The sequence below is a fragment of the Falco punctatus genome, assembly GCF_963210335.1.
Source record: "Falco punctatus genome assembly, contig: scaffold_35, whole genome shotgun sequence".
In the NCBI taxonomy this organism is placed as follows: Eukaryota; Metazoa; Chordata; class Aves; order Falconiformes; family Falconidae; genus Falco; species Falco punctatus.
The window spans coordinates 626,235-640,994 of record NW_027660155.1 but is presented as its reverse complement, the minus strand read 5'-3'; the positions used below and the strand labels follow the sequence as shown (position 1 = coordinate 640,994).

Sequence of the window (14,760 nt, the reverse complement as noted above, 5' to 3'; positions counted from 1 at the left end):
TGTGACCGGGCCACGCTTGCATGCTACCCCATCCCAAGCGCTTTGGTTGCTCACCTGCCAAGGCAAGGCAACGCACCCAGACTGCTTTGTTTTGGGGCATCCACTGACCTTTAGGAATGTTGATGATTGGAGCAACATCATAGCCCTCTGCAGAAATGAGGATATTTTCGGTCTGGACAATCCCCAGGATGTTTTCTGCATCTGAAACCTGAGGCAGCGAGAAACGAACAGTGCTTAGACCATCCTCTTAAATTCTTTTGGTAGACAACATACGAGTCCTTGTCTCTGCTGGCTGCTTCCACCATGGCCTCCCCTGCTTGACAAGCACTTGTGGATTCCCAAACTCTCCCAACCTGCTCATCTCACGGGCTGACCCAGCGAGATGCTGCTGCAGTAAGAAGCCCTACCAGCCCAGCTCGGCACTCCTTCAGCAGGGAGTGCTGCCGCGGAAGCACCCGGGGAGACACAGCGATGGAAAAACAACCTCAAGAATTGTGAGGTGTCCCAGAGCAGGTGGCATTGACCGTCAACCCTCTCCCCTTCAATCACCCAGCATCCTCACTGAAGTGCAGCCCCCAAACCACGGGGAACAAAAGCCCAGGGTGACAGCTTGTTGCTCTCCGTTAAGAGCCCCGGACAGGCTGCAGCATGGGCGCAGGGAGCACGCCGAGGTCTGGACAACCAAACAACAGCATTCAACCACACACAGCGGCAAGGTGGCTGTAACGCGGGCTCAGGACACAGCGCCTGGTTGTCTGGGCTGACGCAGATGCTCAGGGATGCACCATGTGCTCTGGTGAACCCAGGCTGAGGCAGCAGAAGTTGGGGTCACAGCAGCCTTGTGTCCCTCAGGTGCAGCTCTTCCTGGCCCGGCAGCACACATGCCCCCTGAAGCTCAGCTATAAGAGCAAGTTCCTTGCCGCTAAGGGCCTGCCCCCCCGGCGATGCGGGTAGAAAGGAACCTCGGGAAGGCTCATCCTTTGTCCCCCTCTTTGCAGGGAACCCTTCAAGCACAGCCTCCACCCCAAAGATCTCGTTGCCCTGCCAGGGAGGGCACAGTCCCCCTCACCTCCAGTCGGATCTTCTTCTCAATGTTGAGAGCCTTTGTGGGCTTGAAATACAGATGCACGTCAAACTCCGTGCGCGGACCAACGATGCCCTCACGTTGTGACATGGAGAAGTCCTCGCCCAGGTTTTCCAGCCCACAGAGCCGCCAGGCCACAGGCAGCAGGGTGCTGTTTCGCAGGACCAGGGTCTTGCTGTCCTCCCTGCAGAGGCAGAAAGACACCCTGCACCAGCTGCTCGATGGTCAGGATAGGCCTTGCAACTGAATGCATCTTGGAGCAGCCCTATGCATTAGTTTATATATATATCTTTATCTATACACATCCAGTATTTATAGTATCCATAACATTAGTTAAATGTCTTCTCTGTGTCACAAGTCTCAGAGGTGAGGTCCTGGGGAAGGGCTGGGTGCTAACGGTGTATCCAACAGAAGGGACATAAGGAGGAGCAACTGCACTGCTCTCCGAACCAGCAGACGAGATACAAATGAATCAAGATGCCCATTGCACCACGTTGCTGGGGGGCTACAGAGCTTGCGGCTGTCCTGAGAGAACCAAGCCAGCAAGGAACGGTGAGCAAGAGACCGGGAACTGCTGGCAGAAAGAGGGACGCCAGCCCAACATCCAGCCTGAAGGGCCATGCAGCCAGCCAGAGAGGCTGAAGGGGAGCTCACCGACAGCACCCGTCCCCAGCAGAGGGGCCGCGGGATGACTGACCTGTGCAGAAGCAGCCTGTTGAAATGCACGCGCTTGGGGCTGACCCTCAGCTCCACCTTCACCCCCTGGCAGCACAGGGGGAAGACCACCGGCTCTGGGTTCTCCTTAATGCGGCAGACGAGCTTGTCTTCCACCAGACCAGCTGAAGTGGGGTACGCCCAAATGCTCAGCTTCTAGCCCCATCCCCGAAACAAGAAATACAGAAGAGCACTCAGTGAGCAGGAGGAATGGCTCCTGGGCACTTACACCAGTGCCTGCCCTACCTGCTGTCCCCTACCTGCTTCTCATTCGGTTTCAGCCTCATGCTGGGAGGTTCTACAAGGAACGTGTCCGCCTTGAGATCGCGCTCAAAGGAGAAATGCGCCTCTACTTCCAAGGGGGTGACGTTGAGGATGGTTATCGTCTCACAGTTGCTGGGATAGTCCAGTGCCTTGTACCTGTCCGCAAAAGGGGAGAAGGCTGCAGAGGAGACCGTCGCCTTCATCCCACACCAAGGAAAGAGCCATGTCCTGGCAGCGGGAGGCTGCACTGCAAGACCATGTTCCAACAAGCAGCCCAAGAAAAAGGATCATTTTCAGGGGCACACTGGGTGCTATGTGTGTCCATCCTTGCGTTACTTTGATGTCCACCCCTGTACTTGGTGCCTCCAGCCCAGACACGTGATGATGCACAGGCCACTTAAAGAGCATTTTACAAATTAGAAACTCAAAGATGCCTGGAAAAACAGAGGTACTGCAGGCACGTGGGTTCTCCCCCTTTCTTTGTTGGGTTTCCTTCCCTGCAGGGTAGAAAGAAATGCTCTTGGAAAGAGCTTTTAAAAATAGTTTAGCTTTTGTCTTCCAAAACAGTCACGAGAATGCCTTGTATTTCACAGGTTAGCTCAAAGTCTGAGGGAAGGAAATAGAGAGGATTCATTCCCAAGAGGAATGCTGAATTTAAAAAAAACGTCCCTTCCCTCGGGTATGGAGCAGATTTGGGAGTTAAAGGGTTAAAAAGCACAAACAGAAACCCAAGGCCATGCAGCAGCCTGACTAAAGATCCTCTTTTGGTTTTTGAACTGTTTTGATTTCATTTGCTTGGGTTGTCAAAATACCACTAGCTCTCCAGAGCTCCCATGAAGAGGACAACTTAATTTCTACTATTGATAAAAAAAGCTATGTTAAAAATAGAAATGCGCCAGCAGCTACAATGGCAACTTTTTCAGGCAGACTTTGTCCAGCATTGAGGATGGGGAAACAGAATTTCCATTTTCATTCCTCTGCAGATCCCCCACGCCCCCATATCGGCAGGTCGAATCATAAGGCCTTACTAATATTACAAACGGATGAATGTTTTACAAAACCATCAGCAGAGTAATTGCTTGTTCAGTCCACCTGTAGAGCTCAAAGCACTTTTAAAAAACACCATAAAGTTCATTTCGTAGGTGGCGAAGCTGAGATGTGGCGGGGGGACACAAGCTGCTCCAAGTGACCTTCAGGCTGGAAGCAGCACATGGCTCTGGCCACCAAGGCACCCACCAGGGAGGAAGATCAGCTCCGTCTCTCCCCTGCTCCTCCAGGACTCACTTGCCCATCATCTGCTCAAGTTCACACATCTGTGGCCCTTCAGCCCCCTGCATCTCCCAGGCCGGTCTCCACCTGGGCCTGCCCTGAATTGTGCCTCTGGGACGGCTCGTCCCCAGACGTGTCCGTGACAGCACGAGGCCCTGGAGGTGCCATCCCAACGTCCCATGCTGTGCAGGCAGCACATCAGGATGCTCGCTCAGGGCGGGGAGCACGTACCAGTCTCTTGACTTCCCACACAGCAGCGGTCCAAAGTGGAAGACACCCGTCTCCGTGACATACTGCTTGAAGACAATGTCATCGTCTGCCTTGCTCTTCCTTCGGTGGGGAAACACCAGCCTGGGCAGAGAAAACAGGGAATGAAGAGCTGTGAGATGCTCCAAGTAGAAAACCTGGTCAGAAAGCCGTAACCCTTACTGGTGGCCGCGGTACCAGTACTCCCAGCTCCAGGCATGGGACAAGATGCTGGGCGGCTCAGGCAGCACGCTCTGCCCGAGCCAGAAGGTCACCGGGGTACAAGGGGCAGCCCTGGCTCTGAGCCCAGGGGGGAGCAGCGTGGGAGGCTCCCAGGGGCAAGCCTTACCGTGGGTCTTGGCTGATGGTGGGGTACAGGCAGGTGCCCCTGCAGGGCAGCTGGTACAGTCGCTTTGTCCCCAGGATCTCGAAACGCAGCGTCTGCTCAAACTGGCCCAGCACCGTGGAGCTGAAGTGGACCTTCAGTTCCACCTCGCCGCGGGCAGGCACTATCCACCGGCAGCTGCTCAGCCTGGCAGTTAAAGAGAGGGCTTCAGACACGGCTAATGAGCAAACAAGACGAGGAGGAGGGTTGTGGACTCGCCATCCCACGGAGGCACCAACAGAGGGGCCCTGAGGAGCTGGGGATGACAGACCTCACTTGACAGGGTGGCCGCGAAGCAGAAGGATCTCCTCAGCCCTCAGCTCACCTGACATGTCTCGGCGGGGATGGGACCGTGTCCTCGCCGCTTTGGTGCGCCCCAGGAGAAGATACGGGTCCTTCCCTGTCCAGCCCCTGGAGACATCTCCTGCCCTGACTGGAGCTCTGCTTCTCTCTCGCAGCCTCCCAGCTGCCCGCAGCTTTCTCCTCGCTCGACTGGCTCCTCACAGGGGCGACCTGCTCCTCTGCGGTCTGAGCCACAAGGGGAGGGAGAAAACAGAGAGGTGAGACCTGCCCCGAGACATCCCCCTCCGGGAAAGCAAGCTGTGGGTTTGTTAACAATTAGGGGAAGCACTAAATAAACAACCACATCTGCCCAGGGACTTGGTCTTCCTCACCAGGTTTAGTTTTGCCTACAACACTCTCCTTGCCCAGGACCTCAAGGCAAGGCGAGGGCTTGAGGGGTTTTTTTAAACCGTTATTCTCATCTTACAGACATCACAGTGATCCTTCCCCACCCACCCCCCTGCCCTGGCACCTTCACTTTGGGCACAACGGGGGCATCCACGAGACTTACGGCAGCATTCTTGTCTTCTTCTGCAGTGGCGCCTTCTGGCACAACAAAGACAAAGTGCTTGAGGGCTTCTCCTGCTGCAGGGGCCATCCGCTCTGCCGGGTAGTGGATCACGGAGTAGAAAGCAGTAGGGGGAATGGGAAGCCCGGAGGGACCCAGTCCAAGGCTATCCAGGACCTAAAGCGTAAGAGAAAACCCTGTTTGTACCCCTGTCACCTTCATCCTCACACTCACTCCTTAAAGGCACGGAGCTTTCGGCAATGTGGTGGGGCTTTATTTATATGGGGCACAGCGCTTCTTCATGCCCAGTGGAGTGGGCAGGCTCCAGAGCAGTGCCAGGACCTACAAGTGGGACCTCGAGAGAAACCTCTCCCCGGAGTGACTCAGCTGAAGGAAACCTGAGCTGCCCTGCCCTGGGACCATTTGCAATGATTTCCAGGCTGGGAAATGCTCTCAACAGACGGGATGCTTGTACAGAGAGCACTCCTGCTTCCCACCCACCTGAGGGATGGTGACAACCTCCCCCAGCCATGGGGCTGCTGCGGAGCCATTGTGGAACATCATCGGTGGCCTGGACCGGGGCCCAGGAGCACGGTAGGCTCAGCCTCCGAGCCTCACAGGGCTCTACCTGCTCTGCCGCTGGCAGCTCGCTGCTCTCCAGGATCTTCCTAGTCATATCTTCTGAGCCCAGCACCTGGATGTCCAAGCAGGGCACCCCGACACCCTGGCCTCTGGCTGACCCTTTTGCACCTTCCCCTTCCAGCTGAGGTATTCTGGCATCCTCAAGAGCCTTCAGTTTTGCCAGATGCTCTTTCTCCAGCCTCTCCTGATGCTCCTTCTCTCTGTCCCTCCAGCTCCTGGGGCTGGATGCGTGCTGGGGCTGCTCTTCCGCTGGGTGCCGTGCGTCCTCGTGGTTCAGGGAGAACAGCAGGATACCCTGAACCCTGTCCCAGGATGCCAAAATACGCGCAACATCCTTCTGCGACGTCTCGTAGATATTAAACCTCAGGGCCAAGTTCTCGCTGTCACTCTGGGCCTCATTTTTTGTTTCCCCCTCTTCCAGGTCTGTGGGGTGTGCAGCCGCTGCCAGGTGGGCATCCATCAGGGTGACCTTGCTCTGCTTTTGCTCATCTTCCTTTGTGCAGCGTGCAACAGAGCCCAGGCGCTTCCTTACAGATCGTGTCTTGACCACCCCCTTGATGACCTCCGACCTCTGGCTGTTGGATGTGTTGGTGTTGCTGGTGGGACTGTTCATGCCCTGGGCAGGAAGAGCAAAAAAAGCAGGGAGCATTTCAAAGCACTGACTCAGGTGCTGTAGGGCAGCAATGATCTTTACAATAGCACCCCAAACCTCGCTCGAGACCTGTGCTAGGCACCCTACAAATCCCAGTTCAGAACATAGCTGGTACCCAGTTTAGCTCAACAAACCAAACTCTTCAGTGTCAGACTGATGAGGGGTCCTGCAAACCAGCTGAGGAACAGAACAGGTTCCCAAACCAAGCAGAGAACTTAAGACACCTCCTTACTCCCGTGCAGTCCTCTGGGTTCATTTCTGGTGCGCTGAGCATCCCTGTGGCTGGCTGCTTCTTTGCAAAGTCTGCCTGCTTCTTTGCAAAGTCTGCCTGCTAATGAATACCTAAGGCCTGGGGGCATCTCCTGCCAGACATGTAGGAAAAGACCCCACATCCCAGACAGATCATGGCTCACAGGTGTAAGTCACAGGCAGAGTGGGAAGAAACGCTGGACTAATACTACCTAGGGCTTCAGTAGTCAATATGTGGAGTTACATGAAGCCAGGACTCAAAGGCAGCATGATCTTAGTAGAGCAGCTCTAGCAGCAAACCCATGGGAAGACACCCCGGTGCAGCAGCAGCACGATCAGACCCCGGTGGCTGTTTCCCAGCGCAGCCCCACATGTTGCTCCTGCCAGGTGCTCGTCCCCAGCACTGCGTGGGGCTCCCTGAGGCACGGCGCAGCTCCGTAGGAAGGTCCCCAGGGCTTTCAGTCATCTCTGTAAACAACCACGCACCTGCTTGACACCAGGCCGGCTTTTCCTCCTCAAAGCATTCTCTTGGTCTTTTCCAGTCTTTCTCTTCCCCTGCTCAGAATTCTTCAGCTCTTCCTCCTTCAAGCGTTCCAGCTCCTGCCGACGCTTTTCCTCAAGCTCTCGAGCTAGCTGCTCCATCTCCCTTCAGCAAGCCAAACAGAAAACACGCCCGAGAGTCACCACCAGAAGTCTGGGCTTGCCGCCATCCCAGCTGGTCCTGCACTTCATTCCCTGACCCTGAGGCCCGGCAGAACCGTTAGGCCATCTCTGTGGACCTCCCTCAGCCTGGGGAGGCTGGGAATATCCCAAGTGAGGAGAGGTGGGAGGGGACCTCCAGGGCCAGCCAAACCTCAGCCTTGCTTCATAAGGTCAGCCTGGGCTGAACGAAGTGCGGAAACACACGCTCGCTTTAAGCGGGTCCCCCTCCCAGTTTCGGACTTAGCCTGTGCATCCTCCTCAACCCCTGCGGCCTCCCCTCCTGGGCTGCTTTGGTGGATCAGAGCTTCTCCCAGGCTGACCTGCTGCTGCAGCTGAGGGTGAGCCCAAGAGCCACCGGCTTCTATGGCCGGTGTCGCTCAGGAAGGAAAAACCTGGGAGATCAGCAAGGACTTCCCCTACGGCAGGACTGGGATCTAAACCAAGCCAGCACGGCTGTGCCTCACACCAAGCCACACCACAACCCCTCTGGTGTGGGGAAGAAGGGGGTGAAGATGAGAATCAACGTAATTAACTTAGAGACACTTCTAAGGAGCAGCGGCCAGGCAAGCCCAGAGCCCAGGTGCTGGCAGCCACCGTCTAAACCCGCGGGCTCCCCGCTCAGCTGGAGAGAAGATGTTCTCTCCCGGGAGGAAGGGCCTTCCTCTGCTGGGAACCTGGGGGTGGAACTGCCCGCCTGGAGCAGACCCTTTCGGGCCTTCGCTCCGTGACCCCTCTGAGCTCAACCGAGGTCTCCGGAGCAGGAAAACCCTGCAGGGGCACCCTCCTGGGGAGTTACAGGCGCACAGACCTCTGCCTCCTCTCGCGCTGGACTTGGCGTATCTGGTTATGAAGCTGAATTTTCTGCTCCGCAGTGAGGGCATCATACTCATCCTCGTCCATCTCCCAGAGACGTTCTCTCTCCCTGCGGGCAGCTTCTTCCTGCTCCCGTCCTTCAGCCAAGGCCAGAGGAGAAACCATTAGCAGAGCTTGCTGTTGGGGGTGAGCTGCCAGGATTCACAGCTGTGTCCCGAGCCAGCCGATCATCCTGCCAGGAGGTGCTGGGGAGCTCACAGCCCTGCTCCAAAATTCAGATCAGCCCCTGAACTATCAACAGTTCACGGCGAGTTCCCGCGCCTTGCCTGGCTCCTGCGCACCAGCGTGGCGGGCAGCTGCTGCTGCTGCTTCGGTACTGAGCCACAACAGCTGGCACTTGTGCCCAGGCTTTCACGGTAGAGACCAAGGGAAGTCTTCACAGCCTCAGCTCTGCTCTGCTGCATTTTAAGCAACTGTGAGCTGAGCGCTGGCTACACCCAGGCAGAAGGTGGAAGGATTAATAAGACCACTTCTTACAAGCCCTGCTGGTAACCCAGATACACACAGATAAGGCTGAGTGCTTGACAGGGAAGATTTGAGAGGTGCGGAGATGAAAAGTCTCACCTTCCTGCTCTTTTGCAGCTGTCTCCCTGGCTTTAAAGGACACATAATCCTGGAACAGGTTCATGACATAGATGTGAGGCCGATTTCCAACAGCTTTGAGCAGGCAGAGGAGAGCAGATGCCATGTTGTGCGCAAAGAGGGTTTCCAGGCCATCAAACACCACGCCCTGGTAGCAGTCACTCAGCTGCGAATAAAGTTGAAAAGGAACAGCTTTTCTAGCCAGCTGTGGCACACACGGGGCTCTCAGCCAGTCAGTAAATGTCCACTGTCAGCAGATGTCAAAGGACACCAGCCATCGTTGTGTCCAGCGCATCGGCCCAGACAAGCTCTGATCTTTCCCCACGTTCTGCCACCTTGGGGCATCTGCAGCTTCCCCCAAGGATCCCTGCGTGCAGCTCGGGGCTCCTCCGAGAGCAGATACAGACCTCCTCTCCAAACTGCCTCGCTGCCTGTCTCTGCGGAGCAGGAACGCAGCATCTGCCCCCACCCCACCCCACCCCACGTACCTGGAGCCTTTCGGAGAGGATGGCCACCAGCAAGTCCTCGGGCAGCACGCAGCTCAGACAGCCCAGCCCTCCCTCTGTGCTGCCACCGACGCTCAGCCATCGCTGCGCAGGGACGCAGGGAAGGGGAGGGTGGAGATGAGAAATGGAGGAGCCCTGCAATGTTGAACGCCACAAGTAAACCAAACCACTTGGGTAACCCCTGAACAGTTCCAACTGCTGGGCTTGCAGCCAGGGTTTCCCACTAGCGGGAGGCTCGAACCAACCCTGCAGGCCAGCAGCTCCAGGGGACAACCCTGGAGGACACATCCCGTGGCTTGCAAGCCCCCGGCACAGCATCCCGCAGCTTTGCCCACTGCCTGCGGCCACATTAGCCAGGACTGCACTTTGCCAACAAACTGTTGAGGCCCAGTCGAGATTTCTGCCAGAGCACAGGGGTTTGTTCCCACCCCAAGCATGCCCAGCTGGCGCTCTGCACCACACACCCACACACCAGCCCCCACTATAAGCAGCCCCTTCGCTTCTCAGATGCAACAGAAAGGACCCAGGCATTACCCAGCGCAGATCACGCTTCACCTGGCAGCTTGTCGAATCCCTTCGATGCTGTTCCCGGGATTGGGATGCACGGCCATGCGGCTTCCTCTTGCTTGCTGCAGTGCTCACCGGCCTTTGGGAACTCGGGGACTGCAGGCTGCCGTCCTCCTCAGAGCTGGACTGGCGCAGCGCTGAGCTGTGCCCGGCCTTGGCGCGGCATTGCACGCTGAGAGAGACATCTGCATTGTGACCTGCAGAGGGGACAGATGGCTCAGCGGGGCTGGCGATGGGTGCTGCGGGGAGCGAGCAGGTACCTTCCACCCCTGGCAGGGACACAGCACTTGTCCCCCAGCCTGCTGGGCACTAGCAGCGCTGCTCTCCAGAAGCAGCTCCTGCCCTGCTTCCCTTACTAGCACGATAAAGCTGAGAGAGGACGGAAAGGCCAGAGAGTTTGTCGTGCACAGCCCCGTGTCCCTCCTTAATAAACATGCACACAGGTGACACTTTGCACAGCAGCTCCCCTATGGATCAAGCCAAAGATTCGTCCCCCAGCACCATCATTTTCCTTCCTTGCACCCATCCTGCCTTCTCCCGTGGAGACTGTAACGGGCAGCCCTGCCCCAGCAGCATCACCCATCTCCATGGAAGCTAAACCCTCTGCCTGGGACAACCCCACCTGGCACCCAGAGCCTTTTCCCTTCCACCAGCTCCCAACCACCCAGGTTCAAAGCTGAGCAATGTAAAACGTCCCCTGCCAAGGCCAGCGTCTGGCCTCACCCTGCAGAGCTCAGGGCAACAACTGCCCAAGAAAGTTTCCCCAAAGTCTCCAGTCTCACATGGAGCACAGCACAGCACGTGCCAGCTCCGCAACCTGACAGTGTCAGTATAGGGGGAAAAAAAATACATTTCCAGAGAAAAAGAGCTCATCTGCAGTGCGTCTCATCCAAAACTCCTCCAAGAGGTTATTCTTCCCTTCCTCTCATGTCTGTGAAGCCACACTCACAGTCAGTCACCTAGAGCTTAATGAGCCACTTCGGAGGGTTATTCCTTGTTCAAGCGGGCAGCAGTTCTGCCTGATGGCCACAGGGAGCAAGCTGGATTCAGCTCGGAGAAAATGTGTTTATAAAGCTCTGAGAAAGGTATGGGTGTGCTTCACCACTCCCAGAAAAAGGAACGTGTGTCAAGAAGCCCAGAGGCAGTAAAAATGCCTTTGTCTGACCCCTCAAAACAGAGCTTCTTATTCACCCGAGCTGTGTTATGAAATGGCTCTGCATTTCTACACGCTTGCACCCGTGCTCCCCAAGAGACCCAAGGGCTGCCAAACTCCTCTGGAGCAAGCAGAAGCAGGTGGCCGTGGTGGGTTTCCAAAGCGCTGCTCTGCGCCCAGTGTTCCTCCTTACCCTCATCCTCTGTCTCCTTGTGGCTCTGCTCAGCGGCAGCCCTGATGCACAGCTCCCGGGCACGGAGCCCTGCCGCGCTGCTCCCGTCAGAGATGGCTTCTGTCACCACGGCGTCGATGGACAAGCAGGCAGCGCCGTAATATTTGGACAGGGCGACCGCTGCCGCTGTCTTTCCTTGAGAGAGAGAGGAAGGCGGCTTGGTGACATTTGCAGGTGAAGCATTCTCAGGGACAGGCTCTGGAAAGCCCCCCCCAGAGGCTTTGCAGGTTTCAAGGATGTTCAGAAAGCACATGTCCCTTTAGGGGACACCACGAGGGAGGCAGCTTCAGCACGGTCAGAAGCGCTGAACTCCAGAGCCAGGTGGATCGCCTCCACCTCCGGTTCAGCCCAGGACTTTGTCCCTTGTGGTGTGACCTCAGCCCTGGGCCAGGACATTGTTTCGAGCCCTGGCCCACCACCACCGTTCGCTACCCTGTGCTGGTGGGTGCCAGCTGGGCGCAGTCTGGGGGTCAGCATGGGCTAGGGGCTGCTCCCATGAGGAAACACGGGCACCAGACAATGTGGTCCCATGCAGCAAGAGGGACATGGCCACCCCATCTGGGGGGACAAGAGCCTAGCTATAGGGACACAAGATGAGCCACACCACTGCCACCAGCTAGGCAGAGGCCTGGGACCGTTTCACGGACCAGCAGAGCTGTGGCTTGCCTCGCTTCGCTTCAACTGGCCGACCAAGCACCACGGCCCACCAGGATAAGTCTCTCCTGCTTCCCGCTCTCCTTGCAGCCAACAGCTCACGTACCTGTCCGAGGTGCCCCATGGACGATGATGACGATCCCTCTGCGGCTTCCGCCTGTGCGCCGTTCGGCAGAGATATCGATGCCCAGGTGGCGGGCGATGGCCCTATGGACAGGGCTGTCGGCCAGCTCTCCTGCAGCCTCCTTGCTGCTGCTGGTGCTCTGCTGGTGCTCTGCTGTGTAGAACCAGGTAGAAAAGTCAGCCTCCTGCCTCCCTGGGACCCTGATCGCCCTCCCCATCCCCTCAGATCCTGGGAGAGGAGACTGCTGCAAGCAATGTCACAGCCCAGATCTCATCGTGCCCGTCCTCGAGGCTCGCGCAGATCCAGCTGCTGGCGAAGGGGCCTGTTCAGAGCACAGTAAGTGGGGTGGCAGGAGGAGGAAAGAGCATCTGGCAACACCCAAGAGGCCTGGGCCACATCTTCCATGAACCCTCCCCACAGTCCTCATGGGAGTTTGGTCCCGGGTCCTGGTGCCTAAGGGGGGTGACAGGTGCAACTGGGCATTGGGAACAGTCCCGAGGGAGATGGCACCAGGCTGCAGTGAAGCAATGGAGGTGGCACTGAAGTCCACCGCTGGGGCCCTTTTGCCACAATGGACAAAATAGGTGAAGAGCTTCGGGTTACCACCCGTCCCGCGTCTTTCCTTAACACCTTCCTCCTCCTCTTCCCCACATTCAGATTCTGAATTCACCCTGTTGGACTGGCTTTCATCGAAAAGGGAGGGGGGAACGACCGAGCTACGGGGTGAGGTGCTGCCAACAACCCCAGCGGAGTGCTTTCTGCCCCCATCTGACAGGTGCCAGGCACCTTCAGAGCTGGCCGAGAAGGAAGGACGTGGGGAAGGAATGGCAACCTGCTCTTGGCCATTCCCACTTTGCAGGGCCACAAGCAAAAGCAAAACTCTCCTAAGGAGGGAGACTCCCAAGGCACCGAGGAGCCTGTCCAGGGGTATTCTGAGCTTGTGCTTGTGTTGCCGCGAAGGAACAAATCTAAACCAGCTCGTTATATTAGACTTGGTCCTACAGGCTGAAGAACTCATCTGAGCCTGCTCTTTGTGGCTGAGGGACACAAGGGGACACCCTGATGATTTCCCCAGTGTGTGGCAGTAAGATATGAGCTTGCTTTAGCTGCACTCAGAGCTGCGAGAGGATGCGTCTTACAAGCCACAGGTTTTCACCTAGCAATTCCTCCACCAAGCTGGGGAACAGGCGGCTGCTAAAAGCACGGGCTTTCCGTGGAGAATGAGGTCATGGAGAACTCGGGGTACGCAGCCTGGACTCCCTGCTGTGTCCACACTCAGGACAGACCATGCCAAACCCTCACCCTTGTCCTGGTCCGCTGGGTCCCCAGTCTTGGGCTTTGCTTGATCATCCTGCAGCCCCTTCTGGTCCTGAGAGTACTCCAGCACCTCTGGGGGCAGCTTCTCACCCGGGCCACGCAGAGGCAGCAACAAGGTGTTGCGGCTGTCGTAGTCTTTCAGCATGCGCAGGACCTGTGCGCGGAGGGACGAGAAACCACATACAGGAGGGGTTTCTTGACCACACGAACACACTGCCCAGCCAACCAGTCTTCTCCCTCATGCCTTCCTCCCAGCACGGACTACCCAAGCACCCCCCTCGGCCTGGCAGCAGGGCTGGCTGCCCCTCAAGTGCCACCAGGCTGTGCCCTGGGGACTGCCTCCATCTCCCTGGCGCAAGCCCGGGAATGCCACCACAGCACTGTGAAGCTACGGCAGCACGCACACGGGGACCAGACCTTCCCGCTCACCTGCTCCTCCTCAAGGTACTGCTGGTCAAACTCCAGCGAGTAAAACTCGATGGGAAACTCGCACGGGTTCTTCACCACCACTGTCCCCTCCGCCCCATGGCTGTATGGCAGCACCGGTCCCAGCTCAAGCACTGGGGGGCTGAACTCCAGCTGCGGCTCCAGACCTTGTCCCGAGACCTGCAGCTGGAGGTGCTGGCTGCTCTGGCAAATGTTAATCTTCAGCCTCCTTCTGTAGGACTTCTGAAAAGAGAGAAGCACAGAAAGGTCCTGCGCTAAGTCCCAGGTGACAAGGGCCTGGAATTCAACCCTTGCCCCAAGGTCAGCGGTGTCATCGGTACCTCTAAGGTGAATGGAAAACAGGTATTTAATTATAGCAGAGGCTGCAGCACCTGCATGCTGGCTCCGGGTAACTGGGATGGATCCTGGGTGAGGTGTAACTGGCTGTTTGGTGTCAGATCTGAAACAGTCTGTCACACGTTTTCACCCAGTCACGAGGGAGCGCAGCGCTCATGAGAAAGGTCCTCGGGGTTACGCTGCCCAGACACAGCTGTGGCACTGCTGCATCAGGCAAACACCAGCCACGCAAGAGGCAGATGAGCTCTCGCTGGCTAGAAATAAGGGTCATCTTCTCTGCTCAGCGTTTGGCTCTGGCCAAAGCCCAACACAAGCTGGTTGCATCCCTACTAGCAATTATACCGTCCCTGGGACTGTTCCCAGGCATGGAAGCACTTGTGTCCATGCTGTCACACACTGCCAGCTTCCAAGTCACTGTGGCCACATGCAAACTGCCTTTGGGAATGCTCCATCGCTTAAGCTGACTCCCAGACCGCGTGGGAACACGCAGGCAGGTTGGGCCAGAGCCACAGGGACTGCTGGCAGTGTACCGCTACAGGTGACAGTCCCGCCGTGCCCAGGAAGGTGTCTGGCGGCTGTTTTGTCTGCTGGTACCGGCAGCAGGATTAGCCCAGGTTGGCCCTTCCAGGGTTGTCCCCCGCGAGCATGCCAGCTGCTCTGCGCCGGGGCGTTGCAGCCTGCAGATATGCCCACACGAGGTGGAAGGTGAGGGGAGACAGGTGGATCTCCTCCATGTGCCGAGAGGGAGCCACACCGCCGAGCCTGGATGCTCCCTGTGCAACTCCCCGTGGGGATTCCAAAGCGCTTCTCAGAAGTGCGCGCTACAGGGGAAACTGGGGCACAGCGGGTACGGGGCTGGCAGAAAGCTCCATGCGGAGGCCAGACCTCATCCCCTGCGCTGGGCTCTCATTT

At 57.3% G+C, this 14,760-nt stretch overlaps 1 protein-coding gene across 1 annotated transcript in view; it reads right to left on the bottom strand.

Annotated features, from left to right (window-relative positions):
• The window catches only part of LOC308057756 (hydrocephalus-inducing protein homolog), a gene marked incomplete at its 5' end in the record, with an annotated part of 101,259 nt that overhangs the window by 13,767 nt on the left and 72,732 nt on the right, over positions 1 to 14,760 (bottom strand). Inside the window, 17 exons of the mRNA XM_080411807.1 lie at positions 109 to 208; positions 1,070 to 1,268; positions 1,782 to 1,954; positions 2,059 to 2,218; positions 3,563 to 3,682; positions 3,927 to 4,233; positions 4,286 to 4,490; positions 4,816 to 4,989; positions 5,441 to 6,226; positions 6,821 to 7,001; positions 7,866 to 8,007; positions 8,495 to 8,678; positions 9,001 to 9,782; positions 10,932 to 11,105; positions 11,731 to 12,000; positions 12,910 to 13,219; positions 13,495 to 13,734. Of these exons, the coding sequence (XP_080267933.1) occupies positions 109 to 208; positions 1,070 to 1,268; positions 1,782 to 1,954; positions 2,059 to 2,218; positions 3,563 to 3,682; positions 3,927 to 4,233; positions 4,286 to 4,490; positions 4,816 to 4,989; positions 5,441 to 6,226; positions 6,821 to 7,001; positions 7,866 to 8,007; positions 8,495 to 8,678; positions 9,001 to 9,782; positions 10,932 to 11,105; positions 11,731 to 12,000; positions 12,910 to 13,219; positions 13,495 to 13,734 (4,507 nt within the window). The remainder of the gene's footprint in view (positions 1 to 108; positions 209 to 1,069; positions 1,269 to 1,781; positions 1,955 to 2,058; positions 2,219 to 3,562; positions 3,683 to 3,926; positions 4,234 to 4,285; positions 4,491 to 4,815; positions 4,990 to 5,440; positions 6,227 to 6,820; positions 7,002 to 7,865; positions 8,008 to 8,494; positions 8,679 to 9,000; positions 9,783 to 10,931; positions 11,106 to 11,730; positions 12,001 to 12,909; positions 13,220 to 13,494; positions 13,735 to 14,760) is intronic.